At 42.2% G+C, this 20,313-nt stretch overlaps 1 protein-coding gene across 1 annotated transcript; it reads right to left on the bottom strand.

Annotated features, from left to right (window-relative positions):
• Positions 1-179: 179 nt before the first annotated feature.
• Positions 180-2,954, bottom strand: LOC143527248 (neurotensin receptor type 1-like). Its single transcript, XM_077022324.1, has 3 exons — positions 2,885-2,954; positions 1,248-2,182; positions 180-1,149 (listed from the first exon to the last, which is right to left on the bottom strand). The coding sequence occupies exons 2-3, from the start codon at positions 2,101-2,103 to the stop codon at positions 824-826; spliced, it is 1,182 nt and encodes a 393-aa protein (XP_076878439.1). The 5' UTR covers positions 2,104-2,182; positions 2,885-2,954; the 3' UTR covers positions 180-823.
• Positions 2,955-20,313: the final 17,359 nt, after the last annotated feature.

Genomic DNA, 20,313 nt, shown 5'->3' with positions numbered 1-20,313 from the left:
TCACAAGGCGAAAACGTCCTTTGAATACCTGCACACTTTCTGTTAAAAAAATTGAAAGAACCACAGGTGAAAAACGAAATGGTAGAAATAATTCGAAGTGAAAGCTGGCGGTTGCGAGGAAAATAAAATCATATGCAAATAAAATAAAATGACAAACATCAGATATCGAAGGTCTTTTCTTTCCATTGTAATGTTGCCTTTCAATAAATATAAACTTTTGTTTATACATTAACAAGAGGTAGTTGCTTGTCAGGATCTCAGAATGAATCCCCAAGAACATTTACAACATTGAACATTAATGATGCGTCTTCATATTTAACACAAAAAACTGCGCTACACCACAGCATCACGACATTTTAAATAAATAGTTAATAGCTAATGTTCTGTGTTGACAGGCGTTTTACTATAGGCTACTCGAACAAGAAATCATGTGTACAACTTTTTGTTCGTTACAACAAAAGCATCAAAACATCAACACCAGTAGAAGTAGCAACAAATATATATTTTTAATAAAGAGAATGTCTGCATCTTGAAAAGGGAAATCCTCGTAAAATCTTGAGATACATCTCAATTGATCTGCAAGCAACCAATAATCAACTCCCCGCTACAGAATATGCTTTAGACAAATATGACGAACAGAATGAAGCAATGCTTTCATGACCGCTAGAATTCAATAACGGAAAAACCTCTGAAGCAAATAAGGCAACCGAATTATACCCGAATACAACATGAACACAAGTAGCAATAACTGAAACAAATGCCCATTTGCTGTAGTCAGTTGATAGAGATATCAGGGAAGTGTTCTCCTAGAAAAGACACGGCCTCAGGCCGATGTGCTGACTGCCCCCGTGGACGTCTGGCTCGCCATGCTCGTCACAGACGCGGTGCCCCTGTGTCTGCAAAGACGTAGCCATCTGGGCCGTAACGGGCCTATGGTTTTCCAGCAGGCTTTGCGGAACATGTTGGAGGAGATGCAGAAGAGAATGGGGTCGAGGGCGCTGTTCACGTACCAGAGAGGCAGCGACAGGTATGACTTGAGCACGGTGTAGACCGTCAGCATCGTACCTGACCACGAGCTCACGTACACCTGCATGAGGGACGAGGCGATGTCGGGGAAGTTGCACATGAAGAAAGCCACCACCACCGCACCTGCAAGACAGGAAAGGAGCAGCTAATAACACAGCGGGATGCCATACGGGGTCGCGCCACGGAGACGCCATGGAGACGCCACGGAGACGTTGTCTCACCCATGAGCCGTAGTGCCCGCTTCTCCTGGAGCAGCATCTTCCCATTACGGAGGCACTGCGTGGTCCTGCCATCGCCGCCGGCGACCGCCCTGGTGATGCCCATGGCCGTGCGCTGGCGGCTGTTGTACCGGAAGTGAGCGATGATGAGGATGTAGAGGGTGAAGATGAAGGCGAGGGGCACCAGGAAGCACAGGATGCCCCGCAGCAGCAGGGCGCCCTTGTAGACGGGGGACGGCTCCTCCTCGGTCATCTCGCACATGGTGGACACCACGAAGACCTCGTCGGGCGACGTGGCCCTGTAGTCCAGGATGCAGGCCCGGGCTTGCCTGTAGACGAGGGCGAAGGGCACGGACGAGCCGAGGGACAGCAGCCAGATCCAGGCCAGGAGGCAGGGCAGCCTGGACCTCCGGAGGCTGGACAGCGAGCGCATGGTGTGGCACACGGCCACGTAGCGCTCCCCCGTGAACGCCAGGATGACCCAGCTGGTGGTGGCGCAGTACATCTGTCTCACCATGAAGTACGCCTTGCACAGGGGCGCGCCCAGCCGCCACGGGTAGCTCTCCCAGTAGTAGCGGTACACGGTGACGGGGACGGTGAGCAGCTGGAGGACATCGGACAGGACCAGGCTGAGGAGGTACAGCTGGATGGCGCTGGCCTTCATGCGGGCGTCGGTGAGGAGTGTGAGGATGCTGATGCCATTGAAGACGACCCCGAAGACAAACAGCACGGAGTAGAAGGCGGTCATGGGGATGGCGACGTGGTACGGCTCCCGTTTGGCGACGCTGATGTAGAGGTCGGGGGCCAGGCTGGGGCTTGTGTTGCAGGAGAGTTGGAGTGTCCCTTGCGAGTCGTTCATGCTGAGAGCAACGTGGAGCACTGACTGAGACGCTCTCAACACTGACGTCTCGTTTCTGAGTGCTCCTCTCTGAGGGAATCTGAGAAATGAAAAAGAGGAACTTCCAAGTTACAGCATACTGTGTATAATTTACATTTTAAGATCTTAAAGAGCAATTTCAGTGATTGTGCAAGTTTCAGACTGCAACGTCAAATCAGAAAAGCTTGGCTAAAGATTATACAGATGTTCAGCATGCTACCAAGATCCTGCTGAGGTATTTTAATTTTCTGTTAAATGTTTCTTTTTCCTTAGGTGTCATTCTCATTGTCTCTCTGAATGCCAGTGCCTGCACATTGCACGGACAACATGAACGACGACAATGTTAACTCAAGCACTGGCTGTGGATATAAAACCTACATGGTTCCAGGAAAAAAACTCCATAACCCATAAACATGATCCTGAAATAAGCAGTATCGTTTGATTTTTCAAAGAAAAGGCATAATTCTTCACTTTGTGGATTTATCATTATTTAATTCTGTTAACTATATTACATGTGCAGTGAAGTACAGCTTATTTGTAAGGACTTTAAAGACATTTAAACACTTCAAATATAGTTAAAGGAATTCATGGACTGCTAATGATAATGCGTGATCTGGATAAATCACATTTATAGAGTAAAGCAAACAGATGGTTTTACAGCTTAACAAGTAAGAACACATTGACACCATCCACTGCCCCAAATCCCATAGGCTTTACAAAACCCAATTACCATAATGACATATTTATAAAATGTATGACTTACTGTGAAAAGAACTGCGAACAGTTCAATGTGAAAAGACGCCCGTGTGTACCGGAGTGTGATTCAACCACCAAATGAAACATTCTGTGTGAACATCAGCCCCTCCCCCCCAGTTTGCTCTCTCTGTATCTCTCTCTCTCTCTCTCTCTCTCTCTCCCTTTCTCTCTTGCTCTCTGTCTCCCCCCCCCCCCACCCTTTCCACTGTCTGCTCGTGCACCATTTACACTGATCCTTCATCTCAAAAGGAAGAAGTAAGGGAATTCCTCTGCCAAACAGCAGGTGTGCAGATTGATTCATTCCATTTACATTTTGTCCAAACTTACACTCATGCAATATCCTGCCACTGCTGAAAGCGTATGTGCTTTAATCATATAACACCATTCAACTTTCAGTTCAAGGCACAAGTTTGATTAATTATGCAGTGAAACTGCAATAATCCAAATCTACAAAAGAAAGCAAAGACAAGAGTGACAAATAAACAAAAAAACATAAACATCAAAATCCAAAGGAAATGTAAATGTACAGACAAGACACGCAATGCCAAACGCTGCAGCAATGTCTCTCTTCAGCGTCTGCGACACCATAGGAGCAGCATACTTCTGTGATGGCGGCACACAATTTATGGACTGCAAATTTGGACATGGGTGAAGTCTCCCAGCTGAGAGGTGTTCTGCAATGTAAATACAGTACTGACACAGTCAGAAGGCATTTCAGTACACTTCCCAAATGCAGTACACAAAGGAATTTGAACAAAGAGAAGACCACAGGGCATACAGCTCTCCCACGCTGACAGATACCACATCATAAAACCATCAACCCCCCACCCCCCCTCACTCCGGACACACCTTCACACAACGATGATGAGGACACGGATGCTTGAACAAAGACAGATCCTTGTGTCTCCATGGAGATCTTTCATTTATACGCAAACCTGGGTTTTAGCAAATGGATCTGTGAAGAGTCAAGGTTGAGAAATGGATTTTCTGGCAATGCTAAGACAACCACAGACTTGCAGCTACCTGCTGCTGTGGCCTAACCATTAGAAAATGGTGACAATGGAGAAATATTGCATTTGAACTACGCTCTGCTGCTCGGGTGCCTACAATGTACTTTTTATACAATACATCCTTCCGGTCCAGAAAGTAGTGCCTGTGATGCTCTGTAGGATGTCCGTGGATTCCTTAGTATCCAGACTCTTATGCAGATGCTGTTGAAAGCCACAGGATGATTGGAGAACAGGAAGCCAGAATCCTGGGGGTGGAGCTCACTGCACTATGAGGCCATGTGTGTTTCATTCATGTCTTTCTCAGAAAGCTATAGGACAGTGAACAGCAAAGTATGAGCCTTTTTTATCAGCGAATCACAGCCAATCACAGGTAAGCCTGTTTTTCATCAGCGAATCACAGCCAATCACAGATAAGCCTGCTTTTCATCAGTGAGAGATGCACATAATGATAAGGAAAGATGCACGTGATAGCAATTGAGCGAGTGATTGTTGAGTAAGGAAATTAAATTCCACCTTAAGCTTGTGCTGACAAATCATAATCTCCCATGAAAACCGAAGCCTCTTCACCTTTTCATGTATTAGAATGAAATGGATGCATTTTTAATTACTTTTCTGAGTGCATTGCTCATTAATGTAAGCCTTAAGCACTTTAGTGATATTTTATGATCTTTCAAAACATCTAATATACCCTGCCTCATTTATCTTTTATTATACAGGGAACAAATATTGAAATGATGAGGCACTTAATTAAGAATTAATTAAGTAAATTGCAACATGGGGTTTTGATCCAGTTTAATAACTTGTTGCATTTCAATGTTACATCCGTCAGAAATTGCTCCAGGAATAGATGGGAAAGAAGTGCAGGCTTACTGTGATTAGGTTTGAGTCATTGTTAATCCGGCGAAGTTAAAATCAAAGATATCAGTCGAACAAATCCAAAATAAGAGTCAGAGGACTTTATGTGACTCCGAGGCAGGAAGTCAGTAAACAGGTGCGCACATACTCAGGGCAACCAAAACTAAAAGTTTGGACATGGGTGAAGTCTCCAAAAAGATCTGAATGATACATCTGGTCTGGTTGGTAAAACAAAGATCATCTTAAAATGGTAGAGGAACAAGTACACAGAACACACTCTAATTTAAGATGATCTTAACACTAGGATTAATTTTGGAAACTGGGCCCAGAATTGGAATTGTGAGAGTGCTAATTAAAGTGCATCACAAGACTTCAAAAGAATCAGCATAGTACAGAGCTCAAATACCCCACACAACATATCCCATATAGTATAGTGCTCAAATACCCCACACAACATATCCCATATAGTATAGTGCTCAAATACCCCACACAACATATCCCATATAGTATAGTGCTCAAATACCCTGAACAACTTATCTCATATAGTACAGAGCTCAAATACCCCACACAACATATCCCATATAGTATAGTGCTCAAATACCCCACACAACATATCCCATATAGTATAGTGCTCAAATACCCCGAACAACTTATCCCATATAGTACAGAGCTCAAATACCCTGGACAACTTACCCCACATATTACAGAGATCAAATACCCCGAACAACTTACCCCATATATTACAGTGCTCAAATACCCCAGACAATTTACCCCATATAGTACAGAGCTCAAATACCCCAGACAACAAAGCTTGTAAGAAGAAACTGGTGAGTGAAATATTGCTAATTCTACTGTGATGGAGGGAAACTGAGGCAGTGCACATTATTCTATTTATTAATCATTTTAACAACATCCAAACATGCTCAGTATATAATTATAATAATAGTTATTAAATCTAAATACTTAATTTATTTATGTCATGGTCCTGTTTCATATTATTATTATTATTGTTGTTAACATATACTCTGCATGCATATCGTAATAAAATTCACCTAAATCAGCAGTTTCGCTATGGCTAACCCCTTATCTTCCAGTATAGTCTTTGGACTTCATTACTGGGTGAATCCAGGGTACACAATCATTATGCACATCCTTCCAGCCTGCTTCCAGTGCAAAGTCTAATCTGTTCCCCTTCTTGGCTAGATAAACACACAGTGCATTACTAGTGGCAGCATGGAAATGAATCTAACCAGCTTCCTAAAACCTCGTGTGTCTCCGTTCGCCTGCATGCTCTCGACAGGCTCTTACAGCATGGCAGACAGATAAATTAGCGCGACGGATCAAAGCACGACCATGATGAAAGACCTGGCCCGAGTCCTGCTTGGATTCAGACAGCACACACAAAACATTCCTATCAAGAAGTGACAGTGAACAAGAAGTGTTGCCAAATATCTTCCCCATTCAAAGATCACTTCCTGCCTTAACCTGCCACATACAACCCAGACGCTTTAATCTTCAAACCTTGATTTGTTGGAATAAACTGTAGAAGATTTAGAGTATCGCAATTTAATTATGAAGTTCTGGTTTCTGCAGGCGCTCCAAAGTTCTACTTCTATCACTAATAACCACTTTAACCAAAAGGCATTATGTTTAGTGAAATCAGGTGCTTCTTTGTAAAAAAAAATCCTGAAGACTCTGCTTCACAAACCCTGAACAAAGGAGTCAGGGTACCCAGTGTGGTCACTTACTTCATTCGTTTACAGGAGTTTGTGGTCTGTTTGGACAAACACACAGTTTTGGCAATGTACTATAATGATGAACAGAATAACTTTTCACCTGTAGGAATAACTTTTATAAGCAGATTAACAATTCAAGTTATATATAAATAATGAAATAGATTTGTTTTTCAAAGTTTGGAACTTTAATAGGTGAATCAATCATTCATATATCTGTTTGAACCATAGGCCTCAGGGAAACTATCAAATCTGGTCTGACATGTCAGTGCTACGACAACTCATTGAATCCATAAATGAGGCACATGAAACTGAAAGCTCTGAGAGTTTATTTCCCAATTTTAAACGTCTTAAGTACAAACCACCATGAAGTGACAATCAGGCCCTTTTAAATTTTATATTAGCATCATCAATACTAAGATAACCTTTGCTGCTACACAGTAGGTGGTATGGTGAATCCAATGAAAACATGCAAAACAGGTCTAGACGACATCACAGATTCTTTTTCTTGTCTGCTTGATTCCTTTTAGAGGTGATGTTTTTAAACTGGAGAAGTTCAAGTATGGTGACAGATCCGTGGGACATCTTTCCTTGTTCAGTACATTTCTGCTTATTAATTCAACAGAAGCTCATATCTAGAATGGCTTATCGTCAGGGCGGCAGCATCTCTGGAGCAGTGCTGTGTCTGGCTAGCTTGTAATGGCATCTCAGTGGAACCCTGTCAACCACAATCAAACATGCCCATTTCTGTTTCATAGACGAATGCTCTGTGGCTCTATCTTCTGGGGAATCAGACTACAGTTTCCCCAGCATCCAAAATCATCGTCCTGTGCAGACAGAAATGATTCATGCACAATTTTGAGTTGTTCTCACAGTATAACAGCGTATTGATGTGTCACGTTTTGGCTTTCTTTTAAATGTATTATGTTCACTTCATGAGAGGTGGATTAACACAAAAGGTCCAAATTATTTGTAGGCAGGAGTTAGATGAAGTTAGATATTAAGAATGTTCCTTCTCCTATAAATTATTGTTTTTTTAATACACAACTTGACAGCGACAATACATGGGTTATGTGGAACTTTTCCATTTAATGCAAATGCAGCACTTAAATATACAAATGTCTGAGAGAAAGTTAGGATACAGTATTTCCAAAACATACTCAAAACATGTACGACCATGCATGGACCAAAATAAAAAAGTGTTTATAGCACATTATAGGTTTAGCCAATTCCCCTGCACAAGTAAAACAAAAATAAAACAGTAAGAGCTTTCACTGCTGCAGACGATGATGAGTGGTTCTGAACCATTAGTGTTATGTAGCACTTTCTTCTATACCATTTTCAAATCTTTGAATGGATGTTGAGAGGTAATATCCAAGCTCATGCAACAAACAACAGGCTATTTGGAGGAAAAGGTGTTTGGAGACTACAGCATAGCAAACTTGGGAACAAGATCTCAACTTTGCCAGCAAGTCTTAATGTCATACTCTGTCTTCAACATTTTTGGATGCCGTCATGTAACACACTGCATTAGTGCCCTACTTTCAAAGTTTAGGACCATCCTAAAGAGATATGAGAGCAGTGTATGGTGTCTTGTTCACATTACTCACACCGTCGAAAAAGCAGAATGACTCAGGCTTCTCACCGTGAGCTGTCCATGATGGTGTGGAGGCGGTGGGCGATGGTGAGCACGGTGCAGTGGGCAAACTCGCGCCGGATGGTGTCCTGGATCAGGCCGTCCGTCTCCAGGTCCACGGCGGCCGTGGCCTCATCCAGGATCAGGATCCTGGACTTGCGCAGCAGAGCTCTGGCCAGACACAGCAGCTGCCTCTGACCCACACTGGGAAGGACGGCTTGTTAGTGAAATCAGTGTTTCTCCACCCAGTCCTTGGAACCTAGTGACCAAACCATATTTTAGTTATATGCAAGCTCCTAGCACACCTGTATCAGTTATTCAGTGGTCCTAAAGGCTTGCTTTGGGCTTGCTATTATGGCAATGGAAGGGATAAAGTAGGTCAGATAAGGAAGTAACAAAACACAACATATAGAAAACAGAATTGCAGCTCCATGTATCTCCATCTATACATATAAATCTCTAAGACAACAAGTGTATTTCCAGGAGAACCAGCACTGCTACTCATTGTTCTCTATTAAAGAATCAACAGATCTTTACAGAAGCTTCTTTCTTCTGGTAGTCGTGGCTTTGTTCGAGAAAGCAGTTCTGACTGTTGCTAGCAGAGGTGGGGACTCGAGTCACATGATTTGGACTCGAGTCAGACTCGAGTCATTAATATTAAGACTTTTGACTTGACTTGAAAAAATATTCAGAGACTTAGACTTGACTTGGACTTTTACACCAATAACTTGGGACTTGAATTGGACTTGAACCTGTTTACTTGCAAAGACTTGATTTTTTTTACCCCAAATCTAAATTTTAAAACACATATTAATATTTATAGTGGGCCCCATTAATTTCATTTCCGTCCTTCTGACGCAGACCGGTCCTCTGCTTTTCCACACTCTGTACGTTGTGTGTGTGTGTGTGTGTGTGTGTGTGTGTGTGTGTGTGTGTGTGTGTGTGTGTGTGTGTGTGTGTGTGCATGAGCTGCAGCACAACCAATCAAATGGGGGGGGGTCAGCGAACGTGAATTGTTACCGGGCGGGGTGTAAAATGGACACAAATTAAGTATTATATCGCGATCGATCGATCGCCAGTGGTTGGTGCCAGAGCGAACTAGTAACTCATTGAATCATAGATAAGGATCAGAGGTAAATAAACTAGATTTTTTTTTTCGGCGTGAGAAATCGGATGTATGGCGTGAGAGCGTGTGAAGACGGTCAAATGCGTGTCTCACGCTCAATGCGTGAGAGTTGGCAACCCTGGATTCTGTATCTGAACTCAGGGAAGAGAGCCTCTCTTTGTCACCATCATATCCAGTTCTATCTCAGCATGGATTGTGTATTTGAAGACATCTACGTCGAGAAAAAAATATATTGACAAAAGTGGAGCGAGATTTCAGCTATGGGGACATCATTCTACGGCCTCATCGTGCACAAATGACATACAGACTTTTGGCCAGTTTGGTCTTTTGCAAATGCAATGCAGAATAGTTTACTGAAATGTCTAAAGTTGCATTCCTGTTAATTGTTCAGTTCTTATATTTGTTTGTCTTGTGTCACTCACACATGGACACACATGTTCTCCAAGAAACCAGGTAAGAGAAGAGAGGGAAAAATGCTGTTATGGTTCTTTGTATTGTACTGTGAAAATATCAGCACTTTTTATTTGAACATGGAGTTCTACTTATGACTTTTTCACAGAATATTTATTTCTGGAAAATTGTAGTTTAAAGTATGAATATTTTTGCAGCTAATTTTAACAAATTGAACTGTGCAATAAAGATGTGTAATTTAAATTTTTTTATACTTCGTGTTTTCAGTTGCAAATGTTTTATCAAGATTTGAGGAGAATACAGATTTAAAAAAGAACACATGTCTATTATTTACATTTAAAATATACCTGCAACATTGGTCAAAAAAAAAAAGACTCGAAAGGACTTGAAATTCCAAGTTTCAGACTTGGGACTTGACTTGACTGTTGCCTGTCTTGACTCGAGACTTGACTTGAGTTGACTGTCTTTGCTTGAGACTTGACTCGGGACTTGAGGATAAAGACTTGGACTTACTTGAGACTTGCAAAACACTGACTTGGTCCCACCTCTGGTTGCTAGTCTGCAGAAGACAGCTGGTCTTAATGTCTTCTGCAGAAGGGCAGAACCTTCACATTCTAATATGTTCAGAGCATGCAGATGTATGTGCTCTGACAGAAAATCCAGATGAACTACGGCAAAACGATGAGGGCTGAAGTTAGGAGGGCTGAAGTTAGGCTGAACATCAAAGAACCACCCGAGGGATGATGGGCAGTCTGCGTCTGAGGTCATGGAGAGACAAGATGGCAAACTGGACCCTGTGTATGAGGGTTTGTCTCTCCGCCACCTCGACAATGTGGATTGACAATGAAACAACGGTTGGGCAGACTGGAGTTTTCTGCTCAGCCACAACCCACACACACAAATTAGATGTCCACCACAAGGCAGGAAACTGTAACCAGAGACCTACTGTATAAACACTACAAACACATGTGATTTACAATTAGAAATACACTAGATCAAGCTAGGTTAGTCAGATTAGCCACAGGAGACAGATCTTCAAAAGAAGTCAAAAACTAAAGTTACATATATTTGTGAACACTCATTGCAACATAGAAATAAAGTAATTGATGCACATCAAAACAAAAATATAGTTCTGCCTACGGACAGTTTGGACACTACAATTAATTAAACTGAGTTTACTGAGTTTATGCCAGTAAGTGCATCTAAATATAAAATTCCTGTCTGAACACGGCTATGGAACATCTTAAGTCAGTATATGAGCGATGATCCAGACACCACATAAATCTACAAGACACAGTCTCACACTTTTGACAAGACATTCAAATTAAAGCAACTTTTTTTCTTCAAAATGTGGGATATGATGACGGAAAGGCGATCTGTCACATTGCATATGAGAGCAGAATTAGTTAAGATACTGGTGACACTGGGGCGCTGGCAGCTACACCACAAGTGGAGGTGTGGAGGAGTGGAGGTGGGCGGGGCACTGGAGGTGGGTGGGGCTGTGAAAACAGAAAGGGGGAGGAGTCTGGAATCTCCTGGCCTCCTCCTTCACACCCCTGTCAAAAATGTCAGCCGATTCCCTGACCTAACAACTGTCTGCACTATAATTAAAATGTGTGTGCTCTTCACACTCAGGCTGTAGTGACTGACATGAAGCAAGATTAAAGTGGCCATGTGAAATAAAAAAAAGAAGAAGAGGAAATTGCTGGTTCTATTAAGTCACTGGATTTTCCATGGCGGTTTGATGGTAGATTTTACCACATACTTGATCAAAAGTAGAGAAAAAATACTTTAAACTCCAGAAAATCCCTGGTGTTCTTTCACAAGGATTAAAATGACAGTATATACAAAACTGTGGCTGTTTTGTGGGCACCATATCCTTTGACCTGGTGAGTACTGGTATCTTCTACAGCCTTTACTGTGAAATTTTTACCTATGGTTGTAAACACCCCCCCCCCCACCCAAACAACAACCACCACCCCCAAATAAAGCACAATAAATCAGAGCTTGCTATTCATTTGCAAACCCCTATTGCGTTGCGTGCAACAACCCTTCCTCCTCTCCGATGTCACCTTTGGTTCCTTGTTGTTGACACAGTGCCGCAAAGAGACCCCCTCCATAACCTCTTCAATTAAAAATGGTTTCTTGCTGTCTGTGCTGTGTGATTACCTGCAGAAGTGTGTTGACACTATTCCCTGCTCTTGAGACCCAGGTGCTATAAACCTCTGAGTTGTTGCACTAATGGCATTGGCCACTGAGACAGTTCTGGCCTATCTTGTGACTGCTGTGGATGTCACAGGTCATCCCAGGCTGAACCTGCTCCAGTGCTGGGTGGCCCTGTGGACGGTGAAGCACACTCTCCCCATGGTGAGCCAGTCATCTCTGCGATCCACATATCCTAAAAGTGTCAACAAGGAAGGAACGAAGGAATAAAGGAATAAAAACATCTTCATTTAAGCCTGCAGCAAACCACAACTGTATGAGGGGGAATGTTATACAGGAAATCCCAAAAATGACTATGTCCATTTTATACTACAATAACTGCCTTTGAGTGTTTGACAAGAAATTCAAATTAAAGCAACTTTTTTCTTCAAAATGTGGGATATGGTGACATCAGTTCGGAAAGGCAGGGACGATTTGTTGTATTGTATATGAGAGCAGAATTATTTAAGATTATATTACTATACATAATACAGTATTATACATTATAATACTATAATGTTATGTTATATAGTATTGTGAAATACTATGACATTTATATTTATGAATAAATCATTTGTTTGATATAAGAAATGTTGGGGACATTTTAGTCAATGTCATAAATATGATGCATACCTCATCTTCTCTGTTTTCGCTGACCCTCTCCACTGAGTGTTTGTCTCCAGCTCTGATGCCATTCTTACAAGCCAGTTCAAAGTCTGAATCATCTAATGACATAAAAGGAAAAACCGTGGCTATTTTAAAATCATTCTTTATTTGTGAACATCTATTGAACATTTTAAGCACAAAAATAAAAAAATAAAAACATGATAAGCAGACAGCATATTTTTATTCTGAAAGTACACTGAAAGGAAAATGTAGACACGTGTATATGTGTGGGTATTGTAACGGCGGGTGTAGGAGGCAGACACCACGACGTTGACGGTGAACATAGAACGTTTATTAAGCAAAGACGTGTAAACTCCGGGTGGAGCGCCAGCAGCACACAAACACACACTGAATAAGAATAATTTACACACTAAAATGTCAAATTTCACTTGCCAAGACAAATTCCATTCATTTACTACAACAGTTTAATATTTAATCAGGTAAGCACACTTAAAAAAGGCTTCCATAAAATTCTCTAGTACAAATGTAACATTTTAAAGGATATATTCTAACATTTAAGTCATAGGACATCTGCCGGTTTGTTGGGATATTACCAGATTACCCAGTAACTCCAGTCGGATGGTGAGTCAGCTACAATTCAACAAGAATCAGTGCTTTCAAGTAAAACAATATTCAGCAATGGGATTCAGAGACTGAGATGTTTTATAGAATCTCGACCTACTCTGCAGAAGCTGCAGACCTATTAGAAACTATCCAAGCATAGGCACTCTGTGGTGGTTACTCAAAGGCATGAAAACCTTCAGAAACTCATGTCAGTAGGGTGATATTAGAAGAGAAAACCTTTTATATTTGACAGTGATTCTTGGGAAACCAGGAAAAGATGCTTTTTCTCTCAGCCTTGTAGGCTGATGCTGTGGTATTACCTGCACAAAGTAGTAGACCACCACAATATGGGAGTGAAGAGGGGGGTGGCGTGGCAGATGAACTCCCAGGAGACACAGGACCCAGGAACGGAAAGACATGGGGATCATCTCGTCCACCGTGAACATGTCCTGCAGGAGGACACATCACTGATGGACTGCACTGCTACTATAGCATTTGGACCACATACATGTGAAAAAGGAACAGCTACACAGGGCTGCTGCTGAGAAAGAACACGAACTGTGTGCAATATTTATGACATAGATGCTTGAAAGATGTAAAAATATCAATGAATACTAAAAAAGAAAATAAAGTTGATATCTAATAATGGGCAAAATGATGCCAGAAAAAAAGCTCTTCAATGTGGAAATATGAGACAGGATTCAACCAGGACCGGGCACTTTGCTTCACTACCATGTTAGCATCTTCAGCATGCATGATGTCAAAATGGGAGACCACGGGTGGTGTCATGTGCCATTTTGCAAAGCGGTTGACCACCCTTCCTGACGACAGTGTCTAACAACAACATAGGCACCCTGAGGATGATAGACAGCAGATGACTGTGGAGACTCCTGGAGGCACGGATATCTCCTTCAGGCAGGAGCACAGTGTCCAGAAACACCAGGAAGCCTGACAGAGTCAGAGATGAGAGAGTCACATCCGTCCCTGAAGGCCTTTGTAAACACTCTTGTGTGGCTTTAGTTGACAGACAGCAAAACAACAAAAACGTGCTAATGGATTTTTTTTCCCTTAACATTTTATTCTTCAGGGTATGCCACACAGGCTCTATTGATAGTGCGGTGTGTTATCATTAAACTCCATGAGTAAGATTTCTCCTGCCTTTATTATTTATTGGCTGGCAGTGTGAATCATCAGAGTGTACAAAAAACTCCTAGTCTTCATGAGTGATGATATTTCAAATAAATGTAAAAAAAATGTAAAAGACAAATGCATTGTCTGCCAAGAGTGGTCAGTCATTAGGTGAATAGGCCTTTCGTTTTCTGAGTGACTGCTAAAGACTTACGCTACAATACTCATTTACTCAACAGTTGGACCATCAAACCAGTCATGTAAATGTAAATGTAAAATGTAAATGTGCCATATTTTGTCAATTGTGATTTTTCACCGCAAATCGAAATTTGTCCTCCGCTTTTAACCCATCTGTGCAGTTAGAACACACACACACACACTAGTGATTACTAGGGGGTTGTGGATCACACATGCCCAGAGCGGTGGGCAGCCCTAGCCCGGCGCCTGGGGAGCAGTTGGGGTTAGGTGCCTTGCTCAAGGGAACCTCAGTCATGGCCTCAGGTCTGGGAATCGAACCCACGACCCTCCGGTGACAAGACCAGTTCCCTAACCACCAGGCCATGATTGCCCCCCCCCTTTTTTTTTCTTAAAAAAAAAAAAAAAGTCATTTTGAATTGTTCCCCGTTTGTTCCAACACATTTTGTTTTGCACCACAACACCCTGTAGTAAGTCTTCAATTAGCTGGATGCTAGCTACTTATCACTCCCCACCCGCACTCCACACTACCAAACAACAACAGTCCTCCTGTTGACAGGAAAAACATACTAATGCATTCTAACGCACTGTAATTTAGCGATTGGCTATTTAATCTGTTTTATTATATGTCACTGATAAGTGCACTCTGAGCACACCAATTGACTCCAGTTCCCTGCCATTAAAAGTCTGCTTCAGATCACTTAATTTTTTAATATTGTTTATTTATTGTTTATTTTCTTGCTGACATGGATATGCGAGGTGCCACTTTAAATGAACAAATCAATGGATGCTGCACTCGTGTGGTTGTGGTTCTTATGCAGTTCCAGAGAGGGAACTGGTGATGGTGCGATCTGAGCATCTTGGTGCTGCTGCCGAGACCAGTGCGCGACTGGACCGTGGGAGTGTGGGAGTGTGAGAGTGTGGGAGTGTGGGACCGCGGGAGTGTGGAAGTGTGAGAGTGTGAGAGTGTGGGAGTGTGAGAGTGTGGGAGTGTGAGCGTGTGAGAGTGTGGAAATGTGGGAGTGTGGGAGTGTGAGAGTGTGGGAGTGTGAGAGTGTGAGAGTGTGGGAGTGTGAGAGTGTGGGAGTGTGGGAGTGTGGGAGTGTGAGAGTGTGAGAGTGTGAGAGTGTGGGAGTGTGGGAGTGTGAGAGTGTGGGAGTGTGGGAGTGTGAGAGTGTGAGAGTGTGGGAGTGTGAGAGTGTGAGAGTGTGGGAGTGTGGGAGTGTGAGGTTAAAAAGTTCTTCTGCAAACGTCCAGGAGAATGTTGCACGGCCCTGTGTCTCCCTGGAGTTCTGTTATGTGTGTATCAGAGGTGGGTAGAGTATTCAACAATTTTACTCAAGTAAAAGTACAGTTACTTGAACCAAATGTTACTCAAGTAAAAGTAAAAGTATGCATCCCAAAAATTTACTTGAGTAAAACAGGGTATCTGCACATTTTAAAATCTCAAATTCAATGACTTTTAAGACCTTTTTAATACCTCTCACAAGAAAAAATAATACTGTTACTGGGGATGCAGGTGTGTTCCACATCGTTGACGGGGGGGGGGGGGGGGGGGGGGTGCGAACGAAAATTGTTGACGTTGTTGAGGCCGTATACTCCAGCGCTAGAAATCTACCGCTAGGACCCTGGAGCGGTTATTTTCTGCATGGTCCTAGCGCTAGATTCGGCAAAGTTCACATCGCGCCATCTACCATGCGGAGTATTCACCGTATTTCGCCACGCCCACTTTCAAGTGTGTGTTTCTTCCGCCTTTGTGTTAGAACTTCCGGTCAGCTATTTTTGCATTAGTGTACACTACTATATTTTAATGATTTTTTTCATAAAATAGGCATTCTTGTCTATTTACTTCTTTACTTAATTACTTAAAATTACTAAATGAATGCAAGGAAAAGATGTGGCCACTGATTATAAAATAGTTACTTATCTGATAGCCTCACAAGCACCCGACACGTTTGCTTAATCGGAGCTTCATAACCGAGCCATTTCTCGGGATAAGGATGATCTGGTGTTGGTTTCCCCTCCACAAAATGATAAGAGCAGACGTATGGACGTTTGGGTGGATGTTTTAAATTTAGCGCCTTCAGCCTTAGACGCAGGTTCTCTTCTTTGGAAGGCGGTGGATACAAGTTATAAGGTGCCCCGCAACACTCAGATCTTTTCGAGCTGTGTTCGTAACACTGTTGGTCAAGCCAAGTTTTCCTCTTCTTCCAATTATTGTGACACCCTCTAACTCAGGAGTGGCCAGCTGCGGCTCTTTGCCTGGTTTCATGGGTCTCCCCAGCCGGTCCGCTCTCACCTGCACTAACGGTGTGTGTCGTGGCCCGGTTACCTCATCAGCTCTGAGGGCGACACACTGCTACATCTTCGTGGTGCGCGGTTTGTTTACAAGCCCAGCGAGCCGATAATACTTTTAAAACCGGCGTAGTGGAAAACTGGAGACTAGCGGCATGAAGTATCTGTGATATTGTGATTTGAGTCTCGTTGGTGAGACGCGGTTCTTCTGTCACACGTTTATAATAAACCACATACGAGGTGCAGCAAAGGCACCGCACACGACTGAGGGAGGTTTAAAAACTACTGACAATGTCTGTTCTTTTCTTCCTAAAAGTGAGCGCAGGTCAGTGGCGTTGTAATGAGTGTTGATAACGGAGTTTATCCACTTTTTACCTAGAAAACAACAGTTGTGTACATAACAGAGCTCGTAGTGTGCTCCAAACGTGACAAAGTCCTGAAGCACATCACGACTTATGTTTATATCGAAGTTTGTGCTTGTTTTTTTTACTTAATACTTAATTTGTGTCCATTTTACATCCTCCCCGCTAATAATTTGGTCTCTTGTGGCTCTTGGTCTCTGACGGGTTGGCCACCTCTGCTCTAACTGAACATATTATGCTAGTCATTTTGTGTTTGTTGTCGTTTTGCTTGTAATCGTTATCAGCGTATCCGTAGCACCGGAAGTTCTAACACAAAGTCAACCAAGATGGCCCTGCCCAGCGTTGTCATGGAAAATAGCGTGAATACGGCCGTTGCGAAAATGATAATATACATATCGTCGGTAAAATAAAACAGAACAACTGAACAACACACACTTATAATAATTTAATGCCTCCCCTCATAAAATTCCAGACATTTTAAGACATTTTTAGGCCTTGAATATGGAAAACTAAATTTAAGACATTTTAAGACTTTTTAAGGACCCGCGGGTACCCTGTAAAAGTAAAAAAGTACTTTGATTAAAAGCTACTCAAGTAGTGAGTAAATGCATGAGTACTGTCTCGTGTCAGTAAATTACATCATGGGAAATTGAATTACGGGAAACAATGACTTTTAATGATAAAAATAATTTATTATAAATAAATATTATATATATATATATATATATATATATATATATATATAAATTATTTATTATAAATAATATGTATTTCTGTTTGTTCCTAATTATTAGGCCTGTGTAACTTTAATGTGTTCCACAAAGGCACTAACTGATGAGACTGTCAGCCAATACGTGTAACTACAACTTGACACCAACTGAATCAATTAGTAGCAGACTTAATCATCCTATATTGCTAGTGTGTACAATCAGTGTGAGAACTGGTTTTTAGTATTGCACTGCGTTACATTTAATAATTACATCATACAAACGTTATGCCTCAGAGATATAGCATTACACAAAATTATACATACAGCAAACTTATCGCATCGTGTTTCATCATATTTGATGGTGAGTTCTTGTAGGCTGAAATGTCCACACGTTTGCAGACACGCATTTGGCTGTCTTCACACGCTTACACGCCACACATCCGATTTCTCACGCCGAAAAAAACTAGTTTATTTACCTCTGATCCACATGTATGATTCAATGAGTTACTAGTTCGCTCTGGCGCCAACCACTGGCGATCGATCGATCACGATATAACACTTAATTTGTGTCCATTTTACACCCCCCCTCCCGGTCAACAATTTACGTTCACCACCCAAACCCCCACCCCCACCCCGGTTTAAATCTCACTAAAAGTGATCTTGAAAACTTGGTAACCCTGCAGCGCATTATACAGCTGTCCTTTTACACGTTTGTAATGTGAACATTGGCTGTATGAGGTCAGGGATGCTCGGTAGGTTTTTCTGTCACTTTCTTGCTACGGTGGAAAAAGTTTGCGTATGTGATCACGTGACTGACCGGCTTCATTTGATTGGTCACTCATACTCGGGTGACGAGACGTTGGTCAGTCTTCTCACTGAAAATACGAATTATTTACAAAACGAAAGTAACGGTAGCGCGCGGCGCAAATCCGATTGTAACGATGTAAAAGTCGCGTATTTCTCACCACATATTTACTCAAGTAAAAGTAGAAGTCTTCCATATTAAAACTACTCCTACAAGTACATTTTTGTCCAAAAAGCTACTTGAGTAAATGTGACGGAGTAAATTTAACGCGTTCCTACCCACCTCTGGTGTGTATGTTTTACTGTGATACATGAGGATGTTGCAGTGATAAAAGTAGATTTGTAGTCTTTGCAGATGAAATGACGAATTCTTCCTGCTTCCTGGCCCTCCTGCTGATACGACTGCTGCTGGCCTGCGTTGGGCTTCATTACGATTGTCATCAGGGTGTCTTCTTGACCTTTTACACCTTCCTACTTAGTTCTTATAATTGGGAAGAAATAGTGCAAAAAATACCATAATTTCTACAGGTTTAACGAGGCCAAATGTAATAGTGCAGATTCATATGCTCAGCAGTTCCCAATAAAACAAGCTAAGTGGGAAGAAGTAGCAAATTGTTCACGTAGCTGTCTTACTTCATAGCAAAAAACTATTCATAGATATGACAAAAAATGTTTAAAAGTTAAACATTCTGGCTTTGTGAAACATACAAATCAAATGATTGTAATTAATGAACTGCACATCTCAGTGCTGATATGGAGTCTGCAGATCCAATTTCCTGTCATTTACAGTGGGTGTTGTCATGGCAGTGTACATCCCTCACACGACACAGTGCTAAACTAGCACGAATCACACTCACTAATGCAATTACCAATTACATTTATGGAATTTGGCAGACGCCCTTATCCAGAGCGACTTACATTTTTATCTAAGTGAGCAATTGAGGGTTAAGGGCCTTGCTCAGGGGCACCTCAGTCATGGCCTGGGGATCGAACCTGCGACCCTCCCGTCACAAGACCAGTTCCCTAACCGCTAGGCCATGACTGCCCTTATTACTGTTGTGTCATTCATGACTGCCCAATTACTGTTGTGTCATTCAGACCTGCAATCCTCATCATGAGTGGATTTCATTCAGGATGATCTCAGATCATGTTGCCAGCATGTCTCCTGACACGAGGGGTTAACATGCTGGATTATGTTTCACACGATTCACAAATGTCAAGTAGGCCTACGGTATTACCATTGTACCTGTCACTGGATTCATCAAGGGGTGTGCAGATGATGTGATTTCAACAAAGCAAATCTGCACACCTCCAACTCCAAAGCCCCAGATGAATAGTGAAGTCTTGAAACCGCAACATGCAGCCTTCAGATTTGCCAGAAGTAAGGAACTTAAAGCTGCTGAAAGCTTACTTAAATGCTAGCAACAGGAGCTCAAAAATACACACACCACCAGAACTGCAGCCTATTTTGTCACCAGCGTGAACGCACACGTGGGGTAGGGGATCCATCCAAGCAATCACTGACCGTACGAGTAAAGTCAGTAGCTCGGTGAGGTGATCACAGGTGCTTCCTCCCTGGCAAACGAAACAATTGATACATTTTGATATGTTTTGAGTCCACTTCTCAGGCTGGGCCAACTGCCACAGTCATGACCCCCTCCATAGTGAAGCGTGTACTAACCCTGGCTACAGATGTGATGAGAGGAACAGTGCTGAGATGCTCAACTCGTAAAAGCAGCA

The sequence above is a fragment of the Brachyhypopomus gauderio genome, chromosome 1 (genome assembly GCF_052324685.1).
Source record: "Brachyhypopomus gauderio isolate BG-103 chromosome 1, BGAUD_0.2, whole genome shotgun sequence".
NCBI lineage: Eukaryota > Metazoa > Chordata > Actinopteri > Gymnotiformes > Hypopomidae > Brachyhypopomus > Brachyhypopomus gauderio.
Note: the sequence above shows the minus strand (reverse complement) of the source record. Positions and strands in the feature narration are given on the sequence as shown.

Bases quoted from the DNA above. Each gene is read 5' to 3' on its own strand.
- LOC143527248 (XM_077022324.1), bottom strand. From the start codon at position 2,103: ATGAACGACTCGCAAGGGACACTCCAACTCTCCTGCAACACAAGCCCC. The intron at 1,150-1,247 runs GTGAGACAACGT...CCTGTCTTGCAG, and splicing joins GCGGGCACTACGGCTCATGG to GTGCGGTGGTGGTGGCTTTC.